Source organism: Diorhabda sublineata, chromosome 4 (assembly GCF_026230105.1).
Source record: "Diorhabda sublineata isolate icDioSubl1.1 chromosome 4, icDioSubl1.1, whole genome shotgun sequence".
NCBI classification, from domain to species: domain Eukaryota; kingdom Metazoa; phylum Arthropoda; class Insecta; order Coleoptera; family Chrysomelidae; genus Diorhabda; species Diorhabda sublineata.
The window spans coordinates 27,168,759-27,192,039 of record NC_079477.1 but is presented as its reverse complement, the minus strand read 5'-3'; the positions used below and the strand labels follow the sequence as shown (position 1 = coordinate 27,192,039).

Genomic DNA, 23,281 nt, shown 5'->3' with positions numbered 1-23,281 from the left:
TACAGATGATTCTAAAATAGCACAAGTAGCTAGATTGAACAATTTCGTAATAAACCATGTCACTAGGAAAATCACTAATTATAAAATCTTACTAGCAATGAACATATGTTCTTAGGAATATTTTTGAATATAAAACTCGCTAGAAAGCTTATTTACAGCGGCCTTGAGGGTCCTGAAAGTATACTAAGCTCTCACCAATGTATACAAAGCAATGAAGAAGCAGACAGTCTTGCAAAAAAGGACAAGAAGTCCATATGGAGTCTTACTGTAGAAACACTCTAGACCTAAGACACTTCCAAAGATTCATAACCATATCAGGTGAATAGGAACTTCTAGAGATGTCATGTAACCACATTAAACTGGTGGTCAGTGTTCTGACAGATCACTGTCACGCCAAATACCATCTTGGTAGTCAAAGGACAACCACAGCAGCGTGTCCTGTCTATTTCAGTAAAAGGCTTACGTACCTCGAAGAAGTGGGATAAACAAAACAAAACATAAATAACCTCATAAGTATTTTGAAGGAAGAACAATGAGCATGAGAAGAGTTACTCACTAGGTTTAGCTGCGGATCTGTTGGAAAGCTAAAACAACTACCCAAAAGCTAATCTATGTCCAAAGTTTGGTTTCGTTTTTTACGTTTGTTTAGAATTCTTCTTATAATTCAATTCATCCAATTTGGAAAGAGTAGAGACCCACTTACTTACAATTTTTAACGACATTGGAAATTTTTACGGAACATAGAAATCTAAACACTTTAATAGACTCAATTACAATTGAGTTTGAATTTAATGTCGCGTTCAATTACAAAAATATTAACTGTTTCACTGAATTCAAACTCCACTCTCTGAGTATAATAATTATTAGAATCTAAATCAATCAGTAACAAAACAAGAGTTTGAAGGTGTATATCCAGTCCACATAAATTAGAATTTTCAAACAATCTCAATAGTCATTCAGCTTAAACTAATATTTAGGTCTTTTTGGCATTTAAAATTGATTTCAAAGAATAAAATGTGAAGAAAAATAAACTTTACGATAATTTTAAACAGAAAATTGGCTTCTTATGATGTTGAAAATCACTAACGTTTGTTTTCGATATACGGGAGTAAAAAGATATCTTTTAGTGCGAAATCGGGACTATATGATGGATAGCCTATTAACACGATCGATAAAGGTTGATTAGCCTTTTCTTGAACGTATTCAGAATGTCTCCAATGGTTTTTAGCAAACAGATGGTTGTGTATTATTTGTTTTTGATCGTCTCACGTTGATCTAACACCACTGACACTGAAACAGACAACTATTTATACTGCTTCTCTCGCGAACTACTTTTGTTAGATTATTTATTCAATAGAATATTTTAAACAGTACTCTATTTCGTGGAGCAAATACGAATCCAATGAAATGCACACATTTTTGGTAAAATTGGACATCAAGTTTTCGAACCAAAATCTTTCTTCTTGGAATATCACTTTGAAATATGTGAAGTTGTAGCATTTGGCTAGCGTTGATTTGACATGGAAAACTTTTTCTTCTCGGCATGGTTATCCAATTCAATTATACGCTATAAAAATATTAATAATAAAGGTCTAAATATGTTCTAGTTGTTTTTCGTATAAATCCTTGATGTATCCAAAACGAATTCATGGTTTTTTTTTTGAATATACTCTTTAATTATTATGCAAGGTCAAAAGATTCTAATATTTAATGACATACGACACTATCATGACTTGCTAATACCTAGACTATTATTAACACAATCTGCGAATAAATATAGGAGAGATATTCACAATGCCAAAACAGGGTCACACACGAAACTAGATTTAAAAGGACGATGTTATTAAACACTAATGAAACAAAAAAAATACCAGTTTTATTTAAGCCCACAGACATAGTTCGGATTCTAGCATAGAATTACTCGAAGTTTCACAGCTGGCAGGAATTAATGTTGAAAGCAGTGTGGGCATTGTTTTGAATATTTTAATTGATCTGGTTGATTTCATAATACATTTAGGACAACAATTTGAAAAATGTCAAAATGGTTGTTTATTATAATTTAATTGAAATTGACTATAATGCTAATTAGGATTTTAGACGCCAGAAAAATGTAAATGTTCGTACAGGAAAAATTTCGATGAAATGTTTTCTATACATGACATGACACAAGTTGAAATAGTTGTTTGGTTCACAACTTTGAGCTGGCAGCACTGCCTATTTGATAAGCCGTTTACAGCTGATGGTGGAATTCTTATTGGGGGAGATCGAATAAACAACTTACGCTCCAGGAGGAAATGGCGGTTCTCCTAAATAGAATAGAGCGAAAGAGTGGAAAGTTTCCTCTAATGATAAACAGAGCTAATGATAGTTGATAAGTCTAACGTTTTAAACAGGACTCATCTGCTTGACGATCTAGAAAGGTAAAACAGCTTTACATATCTGGATTCACTGATTAGTAGCATGAGTGGATGCGTAGAAAAAGTTGAAAGAATAGCCTTGGCTAAGATAGCGATGCTGAGACTTACTAAAATATGGAAAAGCTTCTGCACAACCATAAACTCTAAAATGAATCTGGTCGGGACATTTATCTTCCCAATCTTCTCGTAAGACTCATGGACAGTTAAAGCGAAGTACGAAGTAGTAGCGAAGGGGAAAAGAGTATGGTCTTTGCAATCAAACGAATCAACCCCTTCACGTTTCGTTACATCAATAAAAAACGAAACGAACAGAGTTGCTTTTTGTTTCTCAGCAATTGGAGTTATGTCCTTCCACTTAATGGAAGTATCTTGACTTAGAAGCTTTCAATATTCAATTTGTGCAGGAACTAGAACCAAACTACCATCTTATGTACCGACAATTTGGCAAATGGGCTAAAGCAGAATTTGATTTCGAATTTCCATTCAAAATTTTGCTCAACGATGAGGCCCGTTTTTGGTTAAATAAGAACGTAAATAAGCAGAATTATAGTATTTGGAGTAAGGATCATGCACAAGCTTTTGTTCAATCAATATTACATACGCAGAAAATTAATTTTTGTGCACCTTATGGGCTGGAGAAGGTATTGGTCCATATTTCCTCAAAAACGATGATGGTCAGAATGATATCAATGGTCAAGATCAGAAATTAGCTTACATAATTTGGCTTGCTTGTGGTTTCAACAGGATGGAGCCACATGCTAAACTGGGCGCGCTATAATTCATTTACTTAAATACACTATTGATGGAAACATTTCACGTAATTGTCCAATTAATTGGCCACCAAAATCGAGTTATTCAACCCCATTGGATTATTTTCTTTAGGATTATGTAAAGTCACTAGTTTTTCGCAGATAAACCAAACACAACTGAACACTTGGAAATCAATATTCGAAGGGTGTTACTGTGAGAAACACCCCTTAATATCTCCTTTTTATTTTCGAAATTTGTCTAAAATATTTTATAATAGATATTAAATATTAACATGAGTTGCTCTTTCAGATGACCATTCCGATTATGGCAGCACAGTCAGCGGCAGCACCGGAAAGTCTCCAGGTCCAATATTTCCTGCTCCTTCCTTTACTTTCCCAGGTCAACTACCAGCTGGAACTGTTCTTACCCATAAGACAGCCGTCTACTACCACCATCAACTCAGCTTGCAAGAGGATCAAGGGATTGATATGACCCAGGTACAAAAAAATGATAATTCATCTAAAAAATATAATTACATTTGCTCAAATTTCACAGTCACCCGGTAGAGATAGTCCAGGCTCTTCAAGTGGTAGTGCCGGTTCCGGTTCCAGACATAGTACAGCTTCCTTAGATAGTGGAAGAGCGTCTTACCATCCATTAAGCACGGCAGGAAGAAGTACCATTGGTTCTTCGAATAGTCCCAGATGTTCTTTGAGTTCTTGTTCCATCGGATCCGATCAAGGACGTATCGAAAGAATGATACACCAAGGGATACCGGTAAGCCCAATTTAATTCAATATAATATGTTATTATTAAAAAATATATTAGCATTTCTCAAAGTTAATGGACATCATGATGATGTCTTTCTAATTTTTCAGGTGTAAGGTTTATTGGAATTGAGTTTCTTTTTCCACGACTGTTTTCATTCCTTCATTGTCTGTTATATAATCCTCGTTTTCCCAAAAGGTAAAAAGTAGAAATCCTGTGTTTCGATACATTTTAAACACCTCATTTACCATCGGAATCTATATTTTCGGTGACTACACTAGATTTCTACCTGACCAGTGGTTCGCAGTTGGAAATGAGGATGGCGCCACTTAGTGTTCGCTGGGAAATGTTTATATACATGTACCAAATAGCGACGCTCTTTGTCGTTGTTTTCAGTTCAGGTCTCAAGCCCGAACGAGGGTTGTTAAACTGTTCTGATGAGATGTAATGACGTCGAAACTAGTCAGTAGTTTCAACTTGTCCTTGCAATTACGAGCCATTGGGGATGTTAATATCGACAAAAGGGTCTATTGACATCACGCTCTTCAGAGGAATTGTAATTAAATATTGGTCGAGGCATTATCCAGGAAAGTAGTGTTCCCCTTTGAAGAACGAAAGAATTCATTTTCGAAATATTTAATTTCGAAATTATTTCAGAGGTGAATATTATATATATTTCTGTTTTTATTTGTTTTGGTATTTTCTTTTTGGTTAGAAACTATGTCTTGATTGTATTGAATAATCTTCCAGGTGTTCCAGCCCTCTCGTTCCAGACTTCCATATTGTATTATTGCCATGCCTTATTTTTGATTTTTCAATTTTTATTTCATGCGTCTTCTCCTTTTGGTTTATTATCATATCTTTTATTCTCCTACTTTACACTGGTTTATTTGTCTCTCAGTTCTTTTTATTCCTTCACCTAACACCATGGTAAGTGATTACTTTTAATTGGTTCTAATTGGAATGTTGTTATTTGCCACAACAAAATTTATGGACAATTTTAGTGAATCTAAATTGTAGAACGGTCTATGAAAATAAGTCTAACGGACCGAAGTCAGACAACTGAATAGATTAGACGCTGTGGGAGTAAAATTCTCTAAGAATGATCTTAAAAAGTACCAAAAAAATAATTTGTTGAACGTATTTTTTTATTAAATATAAAAACGTTCACTTATCAATCTACAATATAATCTATGTAATGATTGATTTTCAAGTGTTGTGTAAATGTTTTATTTTTCTTTATTAACTGTTTTGAAACAACCTCGAAGTGCATGAAATTTACCGCGTGTCGTTCCTTATCATATATTATGGAGCTTATATTTATCCCTTATCTTCAGAAAGTTCCTTGTTTAGGTTTACACACATGTATGTGTGTAAATATGATATAAGAGATAAGGCATTATTTGAACTGTTATTACCATCACCGTTAAACGGTTTATAGAAACTTGCTTTTTGTCATTTTTCTAATTTATATTACGTATATATATGTTATAATGACTATATCTTCAAAATTTTACTTAATGTCTTAAGCAACACTTTCTACAAGTAGTCGTAAATCAGGAAGGGAAGATTTTTATATTCCTCCATTTATATATGACTATAAAGAACCAATATTTGAATGAGAAATTGTTTTCGTCAATTAATAAATATTTTGAAAATTTTTAACCACATAATTTCGTAGCCTCTTCAAAAAATTAGTGATCAGCATACCACTTCCATGTCTAAATGATATTTATTAAAGATGAAACAGGTTAATTTTTGCTTTACTTAACATAATTTAATCAATTATATACGAGGTTTGGCTATTAAATAACGAGACTGTTGGCCTAGGGGGCACCCTAGACGTAAAAAACGAGTAGTGCGTTGGGTATCTGAATATCTTGTCTATGTACGTCCCTAAACTCGTTTCCGTTTTTTTCTCGTGCCGAAAATTGAATTAAATTGAACAAAACTCCTACTGATTGCTATAAATTGTTGCAAGAGGCATATGGGGACAATTCTCTATCCTGAGCGCGTGCTTTTGAGTGGTGTAAGCGCTTTAGTGAGGGCTCAGAAAGCATTGAAGATGACCAGCGTCCAGGTCGCCCAGTGACTGTTTCAACTCCTGAAACAGTGACCAAAATTGTGCGTGCAGATCATCCGGATGATCCTTCTGTTTTAAAATTAGTTTCAAAATATCATATTTTGATACAGACTGAAGTCTTGATCCTCATGAGCATTGACGAACCCAGTCAACTTGGAAGTGTTGTAACCGTATTTTAAATGAATGAAATTAAAAAAAATTACAGAGCAAATTTTCCTCAAAAGATCATCTACAAAATTGGTCTGAGGTATTTTTTTTGTAAAATGTATAAAAAAAGTTATAGAGCTAAAAAGAAAATTTTTTGCTTATAACTTCTTTAATTTTATATTTAGGACAAAAAGTTATAATAATGTCTTCACCAATTTTTTGTAAGACGCATAGTTTCCCAGATATCGCGAAAAAAGGGGGCGACCTCACAAATGGACTATAGCGCGTTATTTTATGGTTATCAATATTCTCAGCCTAAAGTAGATGATTCGAATGATCTTCATTCTTTTGTACTCGTTTTTCCTCAATCTGGAATGGAAAACATCCTTTAAGGTTTTTGAAACGGCAAATGTGGTGATGCACTATCCTACTAATTCTTTTTTCACATAAACTATTTTCTAACTGAACTGTAATTTGAAGTCAATAAGAAATTTAGAGCCTATCTCAATTTTACACATTTGGAGTTAAGATTTCAGAAGAATTCTTTTATCAACAATAATTTAGAAACGAAAGTAATCTAAAAACAAAAAAGTTTCTTTAATACTACTAAAATGGTCTAATTTTATGTTTAAGCCTTTTTGAGGCAATTCTAAACGACTAGACATCAGCGACAATTAATCCAATATAACACAATATGATTCCATATTTTTTTTTAAATCATAATCAAAAATAGTTTATTAAACGGCGGAAATGTTTTTCTAAATATTTTGGAAATTCATTCATTGTTTGTTATTTGGTATAAAATTTTGTTTTTTTTCCAGGATCAAGAAATAATTCACTCTTGGCTGGTAGATTTACAATTTGAAGAATATTTTCCTCTGTTTATAGCAGCTGGATACGATTTGCCTACCATAGGAAGAATGACACCAGAAGATTTGACTGCCATAGGAATTAAAAAACCGAATCATAGAAAACGTTTGAAAGCTGAAATCGCTCAACTTAATCTCCCTGACAACTTGCCCGAATTCATACCAGTAAGTAATACAATATCTTCAATAACTTAATTATATATGAATTTTAATTATTTTTAGGGGTCCCTAGAAGAGTGGTTAAATTTGTTGCGATTAGATGAGTACCTTCCGGCTCTTCTGGAACAAAATTATCAAACGGTAGACGACGTTACCCAGCTAACATGGGAAGATTTAGAGGAATTCGGTATAGTAAAACTAGGCCATCAGAAAAAGATAATGTTAGCCATAAAACGGATCAAGGATATTAAGTCCGGAAAAAGAATACACAATGATAATAGAATATATGCCACACAGGTGAGTTTGGTTTTAAACCGTAAACCATTTGCTCGTGTTACGAACTCTATTTTAGAGGTACTTAACATTCATTAGTACATTTTTATTTTATGTTCTTATTGCCATTTTGAGAATTCCCCAATTAAATCTGTTGAAGAATCAGAATACAAATTTATTGAAAAAAGTGTCTCAACCTAAGAAAATGCTTTTCGCTCTATTTGAGCTGATGCGAATTTAATTGTAGTTTCAGAACCCAAAAGAGAAATACAACAAAAACTTTATATGAAATCTGAGCAATGAGAAAAATAAAAATAATAAGGTTTTACAATACTGAACATTTTGACTGTGCAGAATAAGTTCGAGCTCATTTGAATTCAGAAAATTATAAAATTCACTGAATCATAACTGAGAAAAATGTCAAAATGACAATGTCTTCATACAGTTGGAAAATAACCAAAGCATTCTAACAGTTAGTAACATGGGTTTGGTATACCCAGAATACCATCTTAGACTTTAGTCCATATGTCTTGCCAATAAGCTTGTGACAAGTCCATATAGCCGCAGTTGTCTAGGTGATTGTTCAAAGTAAGTGTTTCATCCTAGATATTTTGCTTCATTGGAAAGAACTTAGTTATATTAAGAATTGGTGCGCTTATATTTGCCTTCTCCTTGTAAATCGAAATAGTGCTGTTTTACTGGGGTTGATCGTCACCCTAGTTTTTAATTGTGTTTGACCGTTTGTAAACGGGCAGAGGTTATACCTGAAGGCTCACCCTTTACTACCACTACTAGATCATCCTACCACCTTGATTAAGTAGGACAAGTGGTTGAAGGCTTCTTCTACTTTCTCAACTGTCTCTATGTTATAAGGAGATTCATCCAGACTCTGTTGGAGGCTCTCGATCTAAGACTCCCAATTAGTGACTTTTGAATCTCTATTTACCCCTGGTTGAGTTGGTATTACCTCCAGATCAAATCTGATACTTAAATGATCAGACGAGGAAGGTTCTTCTGTCACAATGCCTCTGGGTGAGTTGGTATTGCCTCCAGATCAAATTTGATACTTAAATGATCAGACAAGGAGGGTTCTTCTGTCACATTGCTGAATTTCTGCTACTACTAATAATATCACATCTGATGATATCCTATGGATTTGTTGCTGCATACAGTGAGGAAAGTAACCAAAGCATTCTAACAGTTAGTACTGAATGTACAGAGTATAACATGATGAACTTACTCCACTTGAATAACAGAAACTATTAGAAATAGTTTACTAAATATTTTATTGTAGGATTCCTCGTTTCACTCGAAATATTTTCAGTCACCCATATGTACCAATTATATCATATATTGGTTTCTATAAAATTTTTAAAAGTTAAATGGACTTCAATATTATTAAAATCAAAGTCCTTCATAGAATTGTAAATTTTTTGGAAACAAAGACACAAATCAAAACTCACATTATTTTTCTGAATTAAGCTTGAAACTTTCAAAATATTATATATATATATATATATATATATATATATATATATATATATATATATATATATATATATATATATATATATATATTAAGGTCGCTCAAAAATTAGCGTGAAGTCAGCTCAAGGTTTCTATAATGAAAAACAAGGGAAAATTTTATTAAACTACCAATGAGATTTGCAATATTGAATGAAACATCAGTCATTATAAAGAAGAGGTTTTACCTATTCATAAATGATTAAATTAAATACTATTTATTCAATTTTACTGATAATTCAGATATATTTAATAAACACAAGGAATTTCTACAAAACCTTTCAATCTAGATTTAGAGCTTTTAGCATAAACTGCTAAGTTTTAGCCTATTTCTGGGCTTTAAAAATCTTTTCAGTCAAATTTTGGTTATTTCCAAACTGAATCTAGCTTATCTGTGCTTACCCTGTAATGTATATTTAAGAGACAGGTATTTCAGTACTACTGAGACTTTAATAAGCCAGTGATAAAGTGAAAAAGGTGACCAGAAGATGTTCAAATATACAAAAATATAGAATTAATGTTAAATAGTGAACAAATTTCATTTGATACACAACAGAAGGTCAAATTTTTTCTTTCCATGCAATAATCTGTGTTGTATCACAAAACTATTTTTAGAAGATGACATCTAAATCTCTAGAATAAAAATTATAATTTTATTACATAACGTGATTTGTCTTCTAAATACACAAATTTTATTTTATGGCAAATATATACATAAAATGTAAATGTATTACTGATTATATTCAACCCAAGTAATTTTTATTTCAAGACATGCATTATTATATTTATCATTATCATCATTATAAGTTTTTATTTGAGCATGTTTAGTTTATTTTCAAACATGATATTGAATGCCGATAGAGTTTTACTTTATATTAGTAACAGTTTTTTCAATTATCCTAATTTCCACATCTTACCAACACAGATTTCTGATTCTCTAACAAATTTTTATAAAAAGTTTTCTAACATTAAAACCGATTTTTCAATTAAAAATTTTGACACGAATGTTCACATATTTGCCAGCAGCCAGGAGATATGAACTAAATTAACAACATGTATCCGTATCTCACCACCTCCATCCAATCCTGATGTCCTGAGCTTGATATCTTTTTTAAAGTTTTTAGTAATGACTTTTCTTAGTAGGATTCTCTTCATAAAAGTGTTGTACTGTCTTCTTGGAGTGTTCATTTCTTTTGCTATATTGGTATCGTTGCCTCTTTCTTGATCTTCAAGTCTCTACAAAATTATAATCCAGGGAAGATCTTAACCAAATTAACCACATGTATTCATATCTCACAACCTACATCCAATTCTCAATGTCCCATGCTTGCGATATTTTTCTGTATTGTCTCAATAACAAAGTCAGTTTTGTTTAAATGGCTTTCCACAGTTAGTTTCTTCTCATAAAAGTGTTGTACTGTAGGTAGTTTTCATTTCATTTGCTATATTGGTTTCCTTGTGTCTTTCTTGGTCTTCAAGTGTAAACTCATTAAATTTCTTCTCCTATACTCACAATCTACATAACTGCATGAAATTAAAACCCAGGGGGGATATGAATCAACTTATCAACTTCCATCCAATCCTTCATGTTCCTAGCTTGAGGTTTTTTACTGTATTGACTCAATAATAAAGTTAGATTTGACCAAATGGAGTTAGTTTCTCTTCATAAAAGTGTTGTACTGTCTTAAGGGAATCTTTATATAGACTTCATTTTTTTCGTGATATTGGTATGTATTCCTGCCTCTTCCTTGGTTTGTGTTCTATAGTATCTTGTCGTCTATTGAAGCGTGGATCCAAAAATGTTATTTTTCTGGACTTACAACTCTCCATCATAAATCTCCATACTTACCTTTAACTGTTGTATATAAATTGATCTCTATTAATATTATGGGTTATTCAATTTTAGATTTCTTCTAAGATGTAAAGACATGTGTAACTTGTGCTCTAATTATTGTAAATTAAAAAAAAAGCTCTTAACAGTTATTAATTTTCATGATAATTTGGATCCTCAACTATTAAACTTATATTAAAACGTTTCATACTAATTACATCCTAGTTCGCTCAAATATTGGATTAAAAATCACTTTTATTTTCCTTGTCACGATACTGGACTTGTTAATAAGCAGTTTTTCTTGCAACAAAAGACATCAATGTTCCATTTTCTCTTCACGTCCTAAAAATATGTACTCATCCTTTTAAATCTACTTTTGTTTTGGCCCTAACTGTATGAATAGACATATAAAGTAATGAAAGGCAATAAAACTCACCATTCAAATTTTATACAGAACATTTAGTTTGATTTGTAATATAGGAAGGACCATATAAGCTATACAATAGGTGTGTGCCAAAATGTATTGCCAGCATTCTAGTTATGCCTTCATAAATCATACTGCTAACAGCGCAGCAATCCAATTTTAATATGCATACTAATGTGAAAACAGTTTGTGTGTTGTCAAAAACTAAATTATTATCTGGTTACTGTGAAGAACCTAATAAATCTATGTTGATTTTTGTTTTCTAAAAGTCAATGTCTAATTACAAATTCATTTACTATATTAGTTAATGATCCAAGTAAGTTTGATTTGGAAAAAAAGTTCAAAACATAGTCCAATTAGAAACATGAGATATTATAATACATTGTATTATATATATATTATATATATGTTATTTGGTTGGCACATAATTTTTTATTTGTGACTTTTCAAACCCTATTAGTGATAACTGATCTCTGTAAACTAGATCCTAGCAAAATTCTATACAAAACTTCAAAATACATGAATTTTTTCTTAATTAAACATTTCTTGAGGTATTGAGCAGATATACTCCTACTTATGTGAGATTAAAATGTTTCTACAAATCAACCAAACCGTGTGAGTATCTTAGGAAATTTTGTTTAGACTGAATAACTGAATAGTAGTTTATAGCAGACTATAATATTGTAGTCATCTCTATTACCAAGTATATAGAATAAAACAGGTTTCAAAATATTATTAGAATTGTACCCAATAGTTAAGAATTTATTTATTCGTTGGAATGAAGGCTTAAATTATATTCTGATTGGGGTTCGTTATGATTACTGGTGCAACTCAGCAAAATCATAGCATTCATTGGTTATCACAATGAAACTCCACTTAAAGTTTTCTAATTTGTTTTAATAAAATGTTGTCCTCCAATACTTGTATCCCTTGTATTAACCTAAAATTTAATTATCAAATCACAAAAAAGGCTTCAAATAAGTTAATTATTTTGCTAATACCTTCAACTTTTTTATTATTAATATTTAATTCAATTTATTATCTTATATATAAAATTTACTAAGGTCAGTAATGATAGCCTACAGTTTTTATTTATTTCAGAGTAAATATCATTTTCAATATTAAATTTATTAGTTATTTATTTCACATTCATTCTAATTACTTTGAAAATTATATACTTAATTGATATTACGATTAATTATTTTATACCAATAAATTTTTTAATTAATTCCAAACGATACACGTTACACTGTTCATTTTTTATTTCTTTTCTCATTACAGAACATACTTTTACAGTTCACAAAAACAATTTTATATTTATAAATTTCTTTTCTAAATATTCAACTAATATAAATACTCTTTTATAAACGAAAATATGTTCTGTAATGATATTTACTTGTGGTATGGCATTGGAAAGACCTTTGCTGCACTTTAGCCGCAAAACCCCCGAACCAATCCATATACCTTCTACGTTTGCTTATGCTGCATGTTTATGTGTAAAAGGACGTCCTGGTGCACGCTCCTGTGGACCTTCCATCGCCTGGTGTACCCCCAGTCCACAGCACTTTTCGTTCTTTTCACCAACCCTGGGAAATCGACCAGACAAGGCAGCTACAGGCCGCAGGACATCCACACTACGTACAATCGTCATTGTATTGCACTGACATTGTTCCTATTAAGGTACACTATTATTTTTTTTGTTTCCAACATCCACACATTATATATTCAGTCTTGTAATCGAATAATCGTTTTAGGTGTATTTTTAGGCATTTTTAATTATATCACAATGAAATTTGTTTTTAATTTTTTCTAATAAACATTCCAAAATCCATATATATTTAAAAAAATACATTTTACATACTAGTGATTACGACTGAATGGGTTCAATGAACCTTTTTCACATACATTAAATAAATAAAACAGAAACTGCTCTTGAAAGTACTTAACTCTTAAATAAATCATATTTTATGATTGTATTGATTAGAAAGTTTTTAACACCTCATATAAAATAGTATTCTCATTCATTACATATATATCAGCTCTTTTTTCGCTTAATATTTACTTTAACATTACTTTTTACAGTATATACGTGTTCAAAACAAAATAAATTTATTTTTTAAAGTATGAAAAGCTTTTGGAAAACCAAATGAATTTGTTTAGACCATATCGTTTGTCAATTTTGTTAAAACTGCTCAACAAATTTTATGTTGAATGAATTCATAACCTCAATTATTCTATTTTTAATTTCCAATGAGTAAAATCTCTCATCGATATCATTATACCTTAAAATGCCTTAATATACATCTTGAAACTAGTTTCCAATTGGATAAATTCCTTTATTGGGCATACTTTTCAGATACGGACTGGTCGAGGTAAATCATTGGAATCCCTAGAAGATCCCAATGAGAGAACACATCATACATTTACTGCCGACAATCCCCAAACAGTATACTATCAACAACCGATAGGCTGGCGTACAAGATCATATGACGACGGTGATATAACACCAACTAATGAAACAGCACTGTTATACGAGGGAGGAGGGACCCTTCCGAGACCACGTGGCATAATTCGACCAAGACCTATCGCTAAAATAGCTGCTAAAGCTAGAGAAACTTTCCCGGACTTTGAGAAACCCCAATTTAGCCCTCAGTATAAATCTTTACCAAGAGATGTTATAGATGGTAGCGCTTATCACGTGCAGTATACTGGAAGTCCTCTCATGGGGAAGAAAATTCCACCGAATCCACCCAAAAGGCAAGACAGTGAGTGTAATGAACAAACAACCACGGTGGAAATCCATCACGTTCAGACCTCTAGTCCTTTACCTCTGCCTGCTTATCCTAGTTCGGATAGTCTTAGTATATCTTTAGATAACCAAGGTAAGAATTATTTAATTCGTTAGTGTTGATTGTCGATTGAATAAAGTTTTTTTGATTTCATAGGTGATCTTCCACTACCGCCTCCACCGGCGCCGGGAACTCCTCCAGGAATGTCCCATACTCAGTGTAAGCTGAATTCATCTCAATCTTGGAGCGTTGAGGAACAGGAGCTAATCAAAACGTTGGCATTGCAGCACAGAAACGGTTCTGACGCAAGCTTCAAGGTAATTTATTATACTAATAACACCTTTACAAAAAGATTATCTATTGCCAAAATACAAGTTTGTTGAAGGACAAACCTTAGGGGTAATTTTTGGTCAGTAATTCACTTTTCACTGTTACTGGTACACTGGTCTGACTTCAAAACTCTACCCTGTAGATTATTTTACTTCCTGATGGATATATATTTGGATATATGGATGGATATATACTTTAACAAATTTCTGATACAAGTCAGTAGAATTTCTATAAATCCTTCAGTAAACTAGTGTCTTCAAGTTGTTAGCCACCAGACATAATCGAATATTCTATTTTCTAAAAGACCTTTTTGAAACGAGCCTTGATAGTGTTTTTATTAGATTATAAATGTCATTTTATTGAAGTTTCATAGTTTTTAACTCCTTTTAAGTGGTTTTTGTTAAAAATTTGGCGAAGAAGGATTTTACTACCCATCCGTTGTAAAACAATTGTCTTCAAGTACCACCAATGAGTTAGACCAAAATTAATGATTTAATTTTATTGTCTATTTCAGTCGAATTCCAGTACAGAATCTGATTCTTTGCCATTTGCCAACGAGAACGCCGGTACCATCCGTACTCGCGCTGGCGGCGGCCGTGCCGCTGAGTTTTCCTCTCCTAAACCAACACGCCCCAGCGGTTTGCCACCTCATCCGTCCCCCACGCCTAATCGGCAACAACCGAACGTCCGAACACAAAGATCGGAACCAGCTGATGTCCTAAATGATATAGGGAATATGTTAGCGAATCTCACAGATGAATTGGATGCGATGTTAGAAGAAGAAAAAAGGCAACAGTAATTTGTTTGTACATGGTATAAGACTGAACATCAAATTTACTCTTAAATTTGACGTAGAGGGTAATCTTAATAACTAGAATCAAACATTTCATAAGAAAATATTGTAGGAATTGAAATTATCATTTTTAAAGTTAATATTTAATTTGAAGCAGTAAATATGTAACTGTAAATGGAAAAAATATGAATCACAACAAAGTAAATCCAAGAAAAAAAAACGAGAAAAAATAATTTGATTATGATTTGAAAATAAAGAATGAAAAGCAAGAGATGAAATTAAACAGTTGAACTATCTATGACAGAAGAATAAATAAATCTATGTGGCTAAAAGGCTACAACTTGTATTTCTGCGTGAATATACAAAACCTGTATATTTACACATGTAAAGTTGGTTGAAAAAAAATGCAAAGAAAGCAATAGAACATATTTAAGTACATAACTTCTATGTATGAGAAAAAGGGACAATAAAAGTTACCTTTTTCGACTCAAAACATTTCTATTTTTAAACTACGTATAATTTATAACATTTTTTATAGAATTGTTTGATTTTAGGTACTAAGAACTGGTATTGGAAAATATTTTGAGGAAAATAGGAAGTATCAAACTGGGTTCATACAGAAATTGAAATAATATAACATAATGTAACAAAATGATATAAAATATAAAAGTATGCCTTAAAGAACTACTCAAAGGCGTTCATAAATGATTTAAAACAAAGATGATCAACTTATTGTTATCTGATTATTTTATGTTAATGTAAAACACCCTGGTTGTCTTCAATTTATAATTTTTATCACCTTTGTTGTAGACGACCGGAAACTAGTAGCATAGCCAGAATTTTGAAATGAGGGAGGGGTTTACCAAAAATTTTGAGTCTCTTCCTACTCTCAGTGTCAGTAAAAACGTTATAATGGATACAAATTAATACTAATATGTTACACTATTATTATTCAACAGGTATATTTTTACAAGTTTTACAATAGATCCTTTGGTTCACGGTGTATATGATACCCCCAAATCTACATACAACACTTACAAGTACCCTACTTATTGTATTCCAAATTTAGGGGTTATAAACGATAATTTATGGAATTAGAATGATCATTTTTTAAAGATATGCAATTTCTTGGAAATATATTCTAAACAGTATATAAAAAAATCCAAAAATAAGCGTAACAAGGGCTGAAATAATTCACCTCTTTCAGCTAAAGTTATCCAAATCTTTTTACATGGTTTCAAATTGACACCAAAATGTTTGTTACACTATTATTTTGGATCCAGCAAATCAGTAGGTGTGATCTCACGATAGACATTGAGCAGACCCAGACCATTCAAACGTATCTCACATGTTATGTTTCTGAGGTAGGATTCTTCTAGTCTACTTAACGTCGAAAAAGACAATTGTGGACTACTGGTAGAGTATTTTTGGGGCCACTGCGGAAACCTTGCACCTATTCAGTTAACTCAGCGCTATACTTTTTGATATCATCATAAACCTTTTTAAATACTTTATGTTTGGAGTACCCTATACATAATACATAATCAATATGTACGTACATAAATACATACATACATATGTACTTAAATAGGTAAAAATATCTAGTTTTTCACGTTCAACTAGGTGTATGTAAGGATTAATCCTTCAAGTATATACCAAAATGAATGTTACTTTACTATTGAAATAACGAAAACAAATTACTCCTCACTCACACAATATTACTTCTATTGTCTAACTGAGAATTAAGTGGAAGAATTGATATTCATATTCTTAAGTCCTCAAAATTTTCTCCAATACTGTATAAAACTACTTAATTTTGAATCAAAATATTTAGCAGCTGAGTTATATTTCTTATAGTTTTTTTTTTCAATATAGAATTTATAGATACAAATAATTATTTTATCTTTGTAAATATTTTTTAGATAGGGAGATATATGTAATGTAAATTCTGTAAAACTTTTCGTTTTATTTTTATTCTAGTTTCAAAAATATATTTTTTTAGGGGGTTATCTACTCGTATAAGTTTAGAAATGTTTTATTTTATGATCGTTTTAATATAGATACAGGGTGATCCGTAATAAAAGGTAAAAGTATGTGTACAGGGTCTGGACAATATTTTTACGTTATTAAGCCGTCAAAAATTGTTTAATAATTACATTAGTTGAAATTAGCTGTTTCTTATCCAAAATAATTATGCAATATTCATTAATCTAATCGTGTTTCCTGAAAAACTCGAGAGACATTTTATTTTTAATAATGATTATCCCAAGAATTTATGATTCCAGCCTTTTAAGTTTATTTTGGGACATTCGTTCTCGTGTTTTATGGAACACCCTAGTATATTTACCCTCAAATTTGCTTATCTTCGTATTGATTTAATTCAGATGTGTCATAGAATTTTATTATAAGCAATGATATAGTTGAAAAAAATTTTGGTGTTGAAAATGGACATAAAATGAATGTAAATAAAAAAAAATAGGTCTTGTACTAAAATTGTAGGTAGATGATGTAAAATCGATAAAAGAATTAGAAATTAGATACTTTTTGTACAGTCTTTTTAGTATACGAAATCTAGATCGTTTTACAGCTAGAGTTAGGCTGTTTTCCAGTAACATGTCACAAATATAAATTGAGCTATATAGTTACCATCAGTTTCCATGTTAGTTTTACTAGTACATTTTTGAAAACAAGATTCATTATCACTCGTAATTGTTAGACCTTAATTACCAATGTTGCTTTGAGAATTTTTAAATTTACATTTGAAACTTTGAGCTGAGATAAACTGTGTTGATGTAGAAATGATTCAGGAATTAGTAAAAACGGTGTAAATTTGTCCAATAAATTATAAATGTCGGAGCAACAAGCAGCTGCAGACAGTAAAAAGGAAAAAATGTTGATTAGAGACAAATTTTCTCCACACTAAATAGATAAATTATAAAGACTCTATAGATCGGTTGCGCGGTAGCCTAGACAGTCGTCGCTCCTCGGGCTTCTGCCAGTACGCTTTGTGCACCCCCACTCCTCAGACATATGCTTTAAGAGGCCTAACCATCTGAGTCTGGCCATCTTGACTTCTGTCACCAGGCTGGAGTCTTCATAGAGCCGGTATAGCTCGGTGTTTGCACGGCTACGCTCCCACGGCTGTTCAACACCCAGGTGTTGCTAGCGTACATAACAACCAGGGAGAGAATTGTGCGATATATCCGCTTTTTCGTTCTCCAATTCAGTAAACGTGACTTAAGAAGTCGCTGGAGACCGAAATATGCTCTATTCCCCTCTTTCATACGTTCTCTTATTTCCATCGAGTTGTCATTATTTTCGATCACTAGTAATCCCAGGTATTTAAACGACAGTACATTTTCGAATTTATACCGGCCTACTTTGAGAGCCCTCAGAGGAGTTCTTCTGTTCCTTGACGTAACCATGTATATTGTTTTGGACTCGTTAATGGTGGCTCTATAGGATTCTTCTAGATGCTCAAAGCTTTCTTTAAGTTCACGCTCCCTTCGACTGAGTATATCAATGTCATCAGCGTAGGCCACTGTACTGTTGATCAGAGTTCCTCCTCTATTAACTCCAATACATTATCTACTAAAAAAACACTCATTAATGGGAATTTATTATTATCTACTATCCTATCTACTATCTACTAAAAAGATATCCACAGATGTCTCCAATACCCGCGATGTAAATTTTTCAACCGAGTTTCAAACCAATTTCTACCTGTTTTAGTTTTTCAAAAGTCAGTTTAAATCAATGCCCTTCTGAAACTTTAAAAACAAATATGTATTGATACAACCATTTTCAGTAGCTAGAGTAACACAACTTGTTTTTGAATAGCTATTTCTATTGATTGTCTTCTGGGATCTTCTAAGAGAGATAGTAGGTTCTTCTCATTGCCACCGTACGAATGTTACCCATCCACAATTTGCATTTTAACTTCGTTTCTATAAACCTAATATTAAGTTCTATGCATATTGGGGTACCATGTACACTGTGATCCTAAGGATCTATTTTGTCCCCCTTTCTTGATGTGACACTGCGGATTTTCAGTGTTTGCGGCTAATCTATTAATCCCACTACCAGGTGTAATGCTCTAGACACTCCGAGAGAATGTGGATAGAGATTTCATCCTTTGTGCAGCAGAATCTATTCATTGTATTCTGTGCTAGGGTCTTCAGGTGCCCATTGAGCCGACAGTGCCACGACAGGACTCCTCATAATACTAAGTTAAAGAAATCTATAAGGGAATTGAATTTGCAACATATTCATAATGTTGACAACGTTTGCAACAAATAAATAAAACTTCCTAGTCTCGCCACGCTCCCAAGGAACTGTCAAATATATAAAAGCAAATGGGCAGTATATATTAAGGGAGTCTTGAATCTTATGTACAAATAAAAATATTGATATTTTGGTTAATTAGGCTTTGAAACCCTAGTTTTTTTATTCAATCTTGACCGGCTATTTTTGTAAAGTTTGTCAATATAATTGGTACAAACAAAAATGTATATTCTCCGGGTAATGAATATAGCTACAGTATGTTGTAGATATCGTTTGTTGGAAAGCAGCCTTGGTGTGGAATGGCAGTCCCAAAACTAATTTTAGAACACCTCTTTCGTTTAAAAAAATTATTCACTACTTTCGTCAATCAAAAGAAAAGCTATTTTGTGAAATTGTAGAGTTCAGTATATATTTGCACCATGTTTGTAATCGCAGTTTTACATTCTTGCATAATCACATATAAACCTTTTTATGATTAATAATAACGCTTATCTTAGAATAACCGAGAGAATAACTTTGTATCATATGTTCAGTGTTTATTTTATATATATGACGTCACGCAATATGGCGACCTTACAGAAATGTTTAAACTACCTACAAAATTTTTGAATTTATAATAATTTTTTTATCTATAAATGTTGATTAAAGAATTTAAAAAAAAATTATAATAAAAGTTGTATATGAACCATTTTTCTCTCAAACGATGCAAATACCCTATTATGATTCTTTTTGTATTTGTTATTAGATAGAGCCGATATAAATGAAATCAAACTAGACAGAGACCTAAAACTGAAATTAGAAGAGCTTATTAAAGGAATAAATAGAAACAAGGGGAAAACATTAGGGAAAGTAGATATTGGAGAGTATAACATGTAGGGGTTAGATGCTAAAGAATCCGTTTTTATTTTTCAAATTGGAAATTATTAAAATACAATAAATGTATTGTACCTAACCTAACCTAACCTAACCAAATTTTCGTTATTAAAATTTTCTAAGCTTCAAATAACTTTATTAAAAAATGCTACGACAGAAATGTTAATCTGAATCTAGTATACGGTTCATTTCGTCGGCATCTTCATCGGGCGTTTCTTCAACTTCTAAATTGTCACTGCTGGGGTTCGCTTTTTTGCTATATTTTTCTTCATGTGGAGAATACTTATAGGTGCGAAATAAACATAAGTAATGAGAATAAAATTTCACATTTTAAATAAGAAATTTTCTTTATTTCGTTATAGACATTTTAAAGTTTGTTCATGTTAAACATTAGTATTCCTTTCTTCACCTTAGAACAATTTTCAGAGTTGAAAAACGAAAAATTCTCGTTTCTTGTACTTTTAAAGAAAAAAGTCATTAATTACTATTTTATGTACTGCATAAATAACAAACTACACAAGTTACATTGTCAAAGGATATAAATAGACAAGCTAATTACATTAGGTAGATTACATTAATAGAGGCAAACTGATACAATCGCGCTTATACCGTTTTGCTACTAATTTTTTTGATGCTAATGATTAGAATCTAAATGAAACGAATGTACTTGTATCGTTTTACTTTAGAGTTCATTTTGATATATTTCGTCATATCATAGATAACATTACATCACTTGAATCCTCTTGCCATCAACCAAAATTGGTATTTTTCTTAAAAAGAGCTTGTACCCTTTTGCATACCCTTCATATAATAATTTATATGACCCAATAATGAATTTCCTAAAGAATACATAGATTTTTGTACCTTTGCAATTTTAAATTTGTTTTGGGCTGTTCCATTCACATTTATAACCTAATTGTTATTTTTTTTTCTAATAATTTTGAGAAGACTGATAATAGATTTTTTATTATTGATGTGCACCTTATCTGAAGGATTATATAACTTTAACCATTCTTTTTAATCTGTGTTAACACTACTTAGATTTATTTTATATACATATATATACAAAAAAATTTTGTATTCATATTAATTCTGTATTTGCATTTTGCAAGTTTTTTGCAATAAAAGAATGTTATGAATGTGCTACTTAATAGTTTATATTGAATATACCTATGTTGTTATTTGTCATAGCAGTTTTTTTCATTAATAATATAGCTGTTGAATATGACTTTGATACTCTTTTTATTACTATTATTTTTAATTAATATGATTAACTGTTAACAAATATGAATATAGATTAAATAATAAATATACTGATTACGAAATGTTTTTTTTTTATCGAAAAACCCTAATTAAGGCCCGTGCGATGCGAAATGCTATGAACAGGGGTGACAACCATACAGTCAAGCAACGCGTGCCGTTCGCTTTGCTCAGAAAGATATAAGCCATTAGGCATATTTCTCGCTCTTCATTTTCACTTCATGAATGTTAAAAACATGAAAAACCTTGTATTTTGTGGATCACGAGCGATAATACCAACATAAGACGTTCAAGAACAAACATTTTAGAACTCAAAACCCAAAGTTTTTTAAAGCTTTCAATGCACGGTTAAATCGTGTCTGGGATTTCCTTTTACCATAAGAAGAGTGGGGAATGTAAAGTAACGATGGACAATGATATTTTCCTATTTATTTATGTTCAAAACTTACAAAGACTTCCAAAAAATATCAGGGACATGTAGGGAGTTGAGTGCTTTAACCGTTTGCACTCCGTTGTCGCCGTGTTTGCGACATTGAAATGCTGTCGCGACTACGGTGACACGGTTGTTTTACCGACTCGACGCTCTAACAGACTACAAGATGGGGCATAGGCATATACGTTTTGACTAACTCGGAAACTGGATATCGAAGCTACAGTGATAAATAAAAAGGATGAAGAAGATTTAAGGATAATCGAGATAAAAATACTGAGAACTATATTCGGATCAAATATTACAGTAGCTGGACAGAGAAGATTGAATAAAAATAAAGAAATAGAAGAAGAACTGAGAAGAGGAAATATAATAAGGGATATAAAAGCACAAAGAGTGATTTGGGCAGGACACATCATGAGAAGGAAACCTACAGAGATGAAGAGGAGTATAACACAATGGATACCTCTTAGACCAAGAAATACCTGGAGAAACCAAATTGAAAAAGATATCAGAATTCTAAAAATTCAAAATTCTGAAACATAAAAAAATGGAGAAAGCTGGCAAACGAAGCCAGCACAACAAAATACTGTAACAAAAAAAACAAGGGGAGGAATCCACCCCAATAAAGGGATTTGTGAGCATACAAAGCGCCAACCATAATCCAAGCGATTGAACGGTATAATGATGATGATGATTACCTACAAAATGAGGAAAAGCATTTCTCCTAACTGTAGGGTTGATCTCAGTTGATAGGGAAATCTTTTATGAGTATGCAGTTAGTTCCCAACGGAAATGTTTTCCTTGGGAAGGGTCAAGAATCGAAATCGAAATCCAGTTAAGTCTGCCAAATATTTTTACGCTGGAATCACTTCGCCAACGAGTTGCACCAATCACAACCTGCTTGAACTATAAATTTACTTTATGAAGGACAGTAACAAAGTTGTATTAATTGATTTCGTTAGACTAAACATATTTTAAGAGTCAAAAAGCAAGAGTTAATAAACAAAAGTCGTAATTTTCCTTCGATGACAAGAGGGCGTCATTTTACATTTAAGTCGAGTGCGTAGGGTGATACGTCCTCCTCTTCCTCCGGACTTGCCAATTGATATTTTCATAAAATATTAGTGAAGAGCAGCCTGCAAAAATTTGTTGGGTAACCCTTCATAATACTAATTTATAGTTTAATAATATATGGTGGCTAGCCAGGACCAATTAAATGGAAAATTTCAATTTCAATTGAAATGAGGTACTTTAAGGTACGATGCTAACCTGGC

General features: G+C 32.0%; 1 protein-coding gene across 7 annotated transcripts in view; it reads left to right on the top strand.

Moving 5' to 3' along the window:
- LOC130443604 (caskin-1) overlaps positions 1–21,633 on the top strand; it is a 153,545-nt gene extending 131,912 nt beyond the window's left edge. For all 7 annotated transcript variants that reach the window (XM_056778365.1, XM_056778363.1, XM_056778366.1 and 4 more), the window contains exons 3-10: positions 3,477–3,664; positions 3,723–3,944; positions 6,987–7,199; positions 7,257–7,490; positions 12,749–12,925; positions 13,602–14,127; positions 14,191–14,351; positions 14,879–21,633. In XM_056778365.1, coding sequence (XP_056634343.1) covers positions 3,477–3,664; positions 3,723–3,944; positions 6,987–7,199; positions 7,257–7,490; positions 12,749–12,925; positions 13,602–14,127; positions 14,191–14,351; positions 14,879–15,163 — 2,006 coding nt within the window. In that variant the 3' untranslated portion in view covers positions 15,164–21,633. The remainder of the gene's footprint in view (positions 1–3,476; positions 3,665–3,722; positions 3,945–6,986; positions 7,200–7,256; positions 7,491–12,748; positions 12,926–13,601; positions 14,128–14,190; positions 14,352–14,878) is intronic.
- Positions 21,634–23,281: the final 1,648 nt, after the last annotated feature.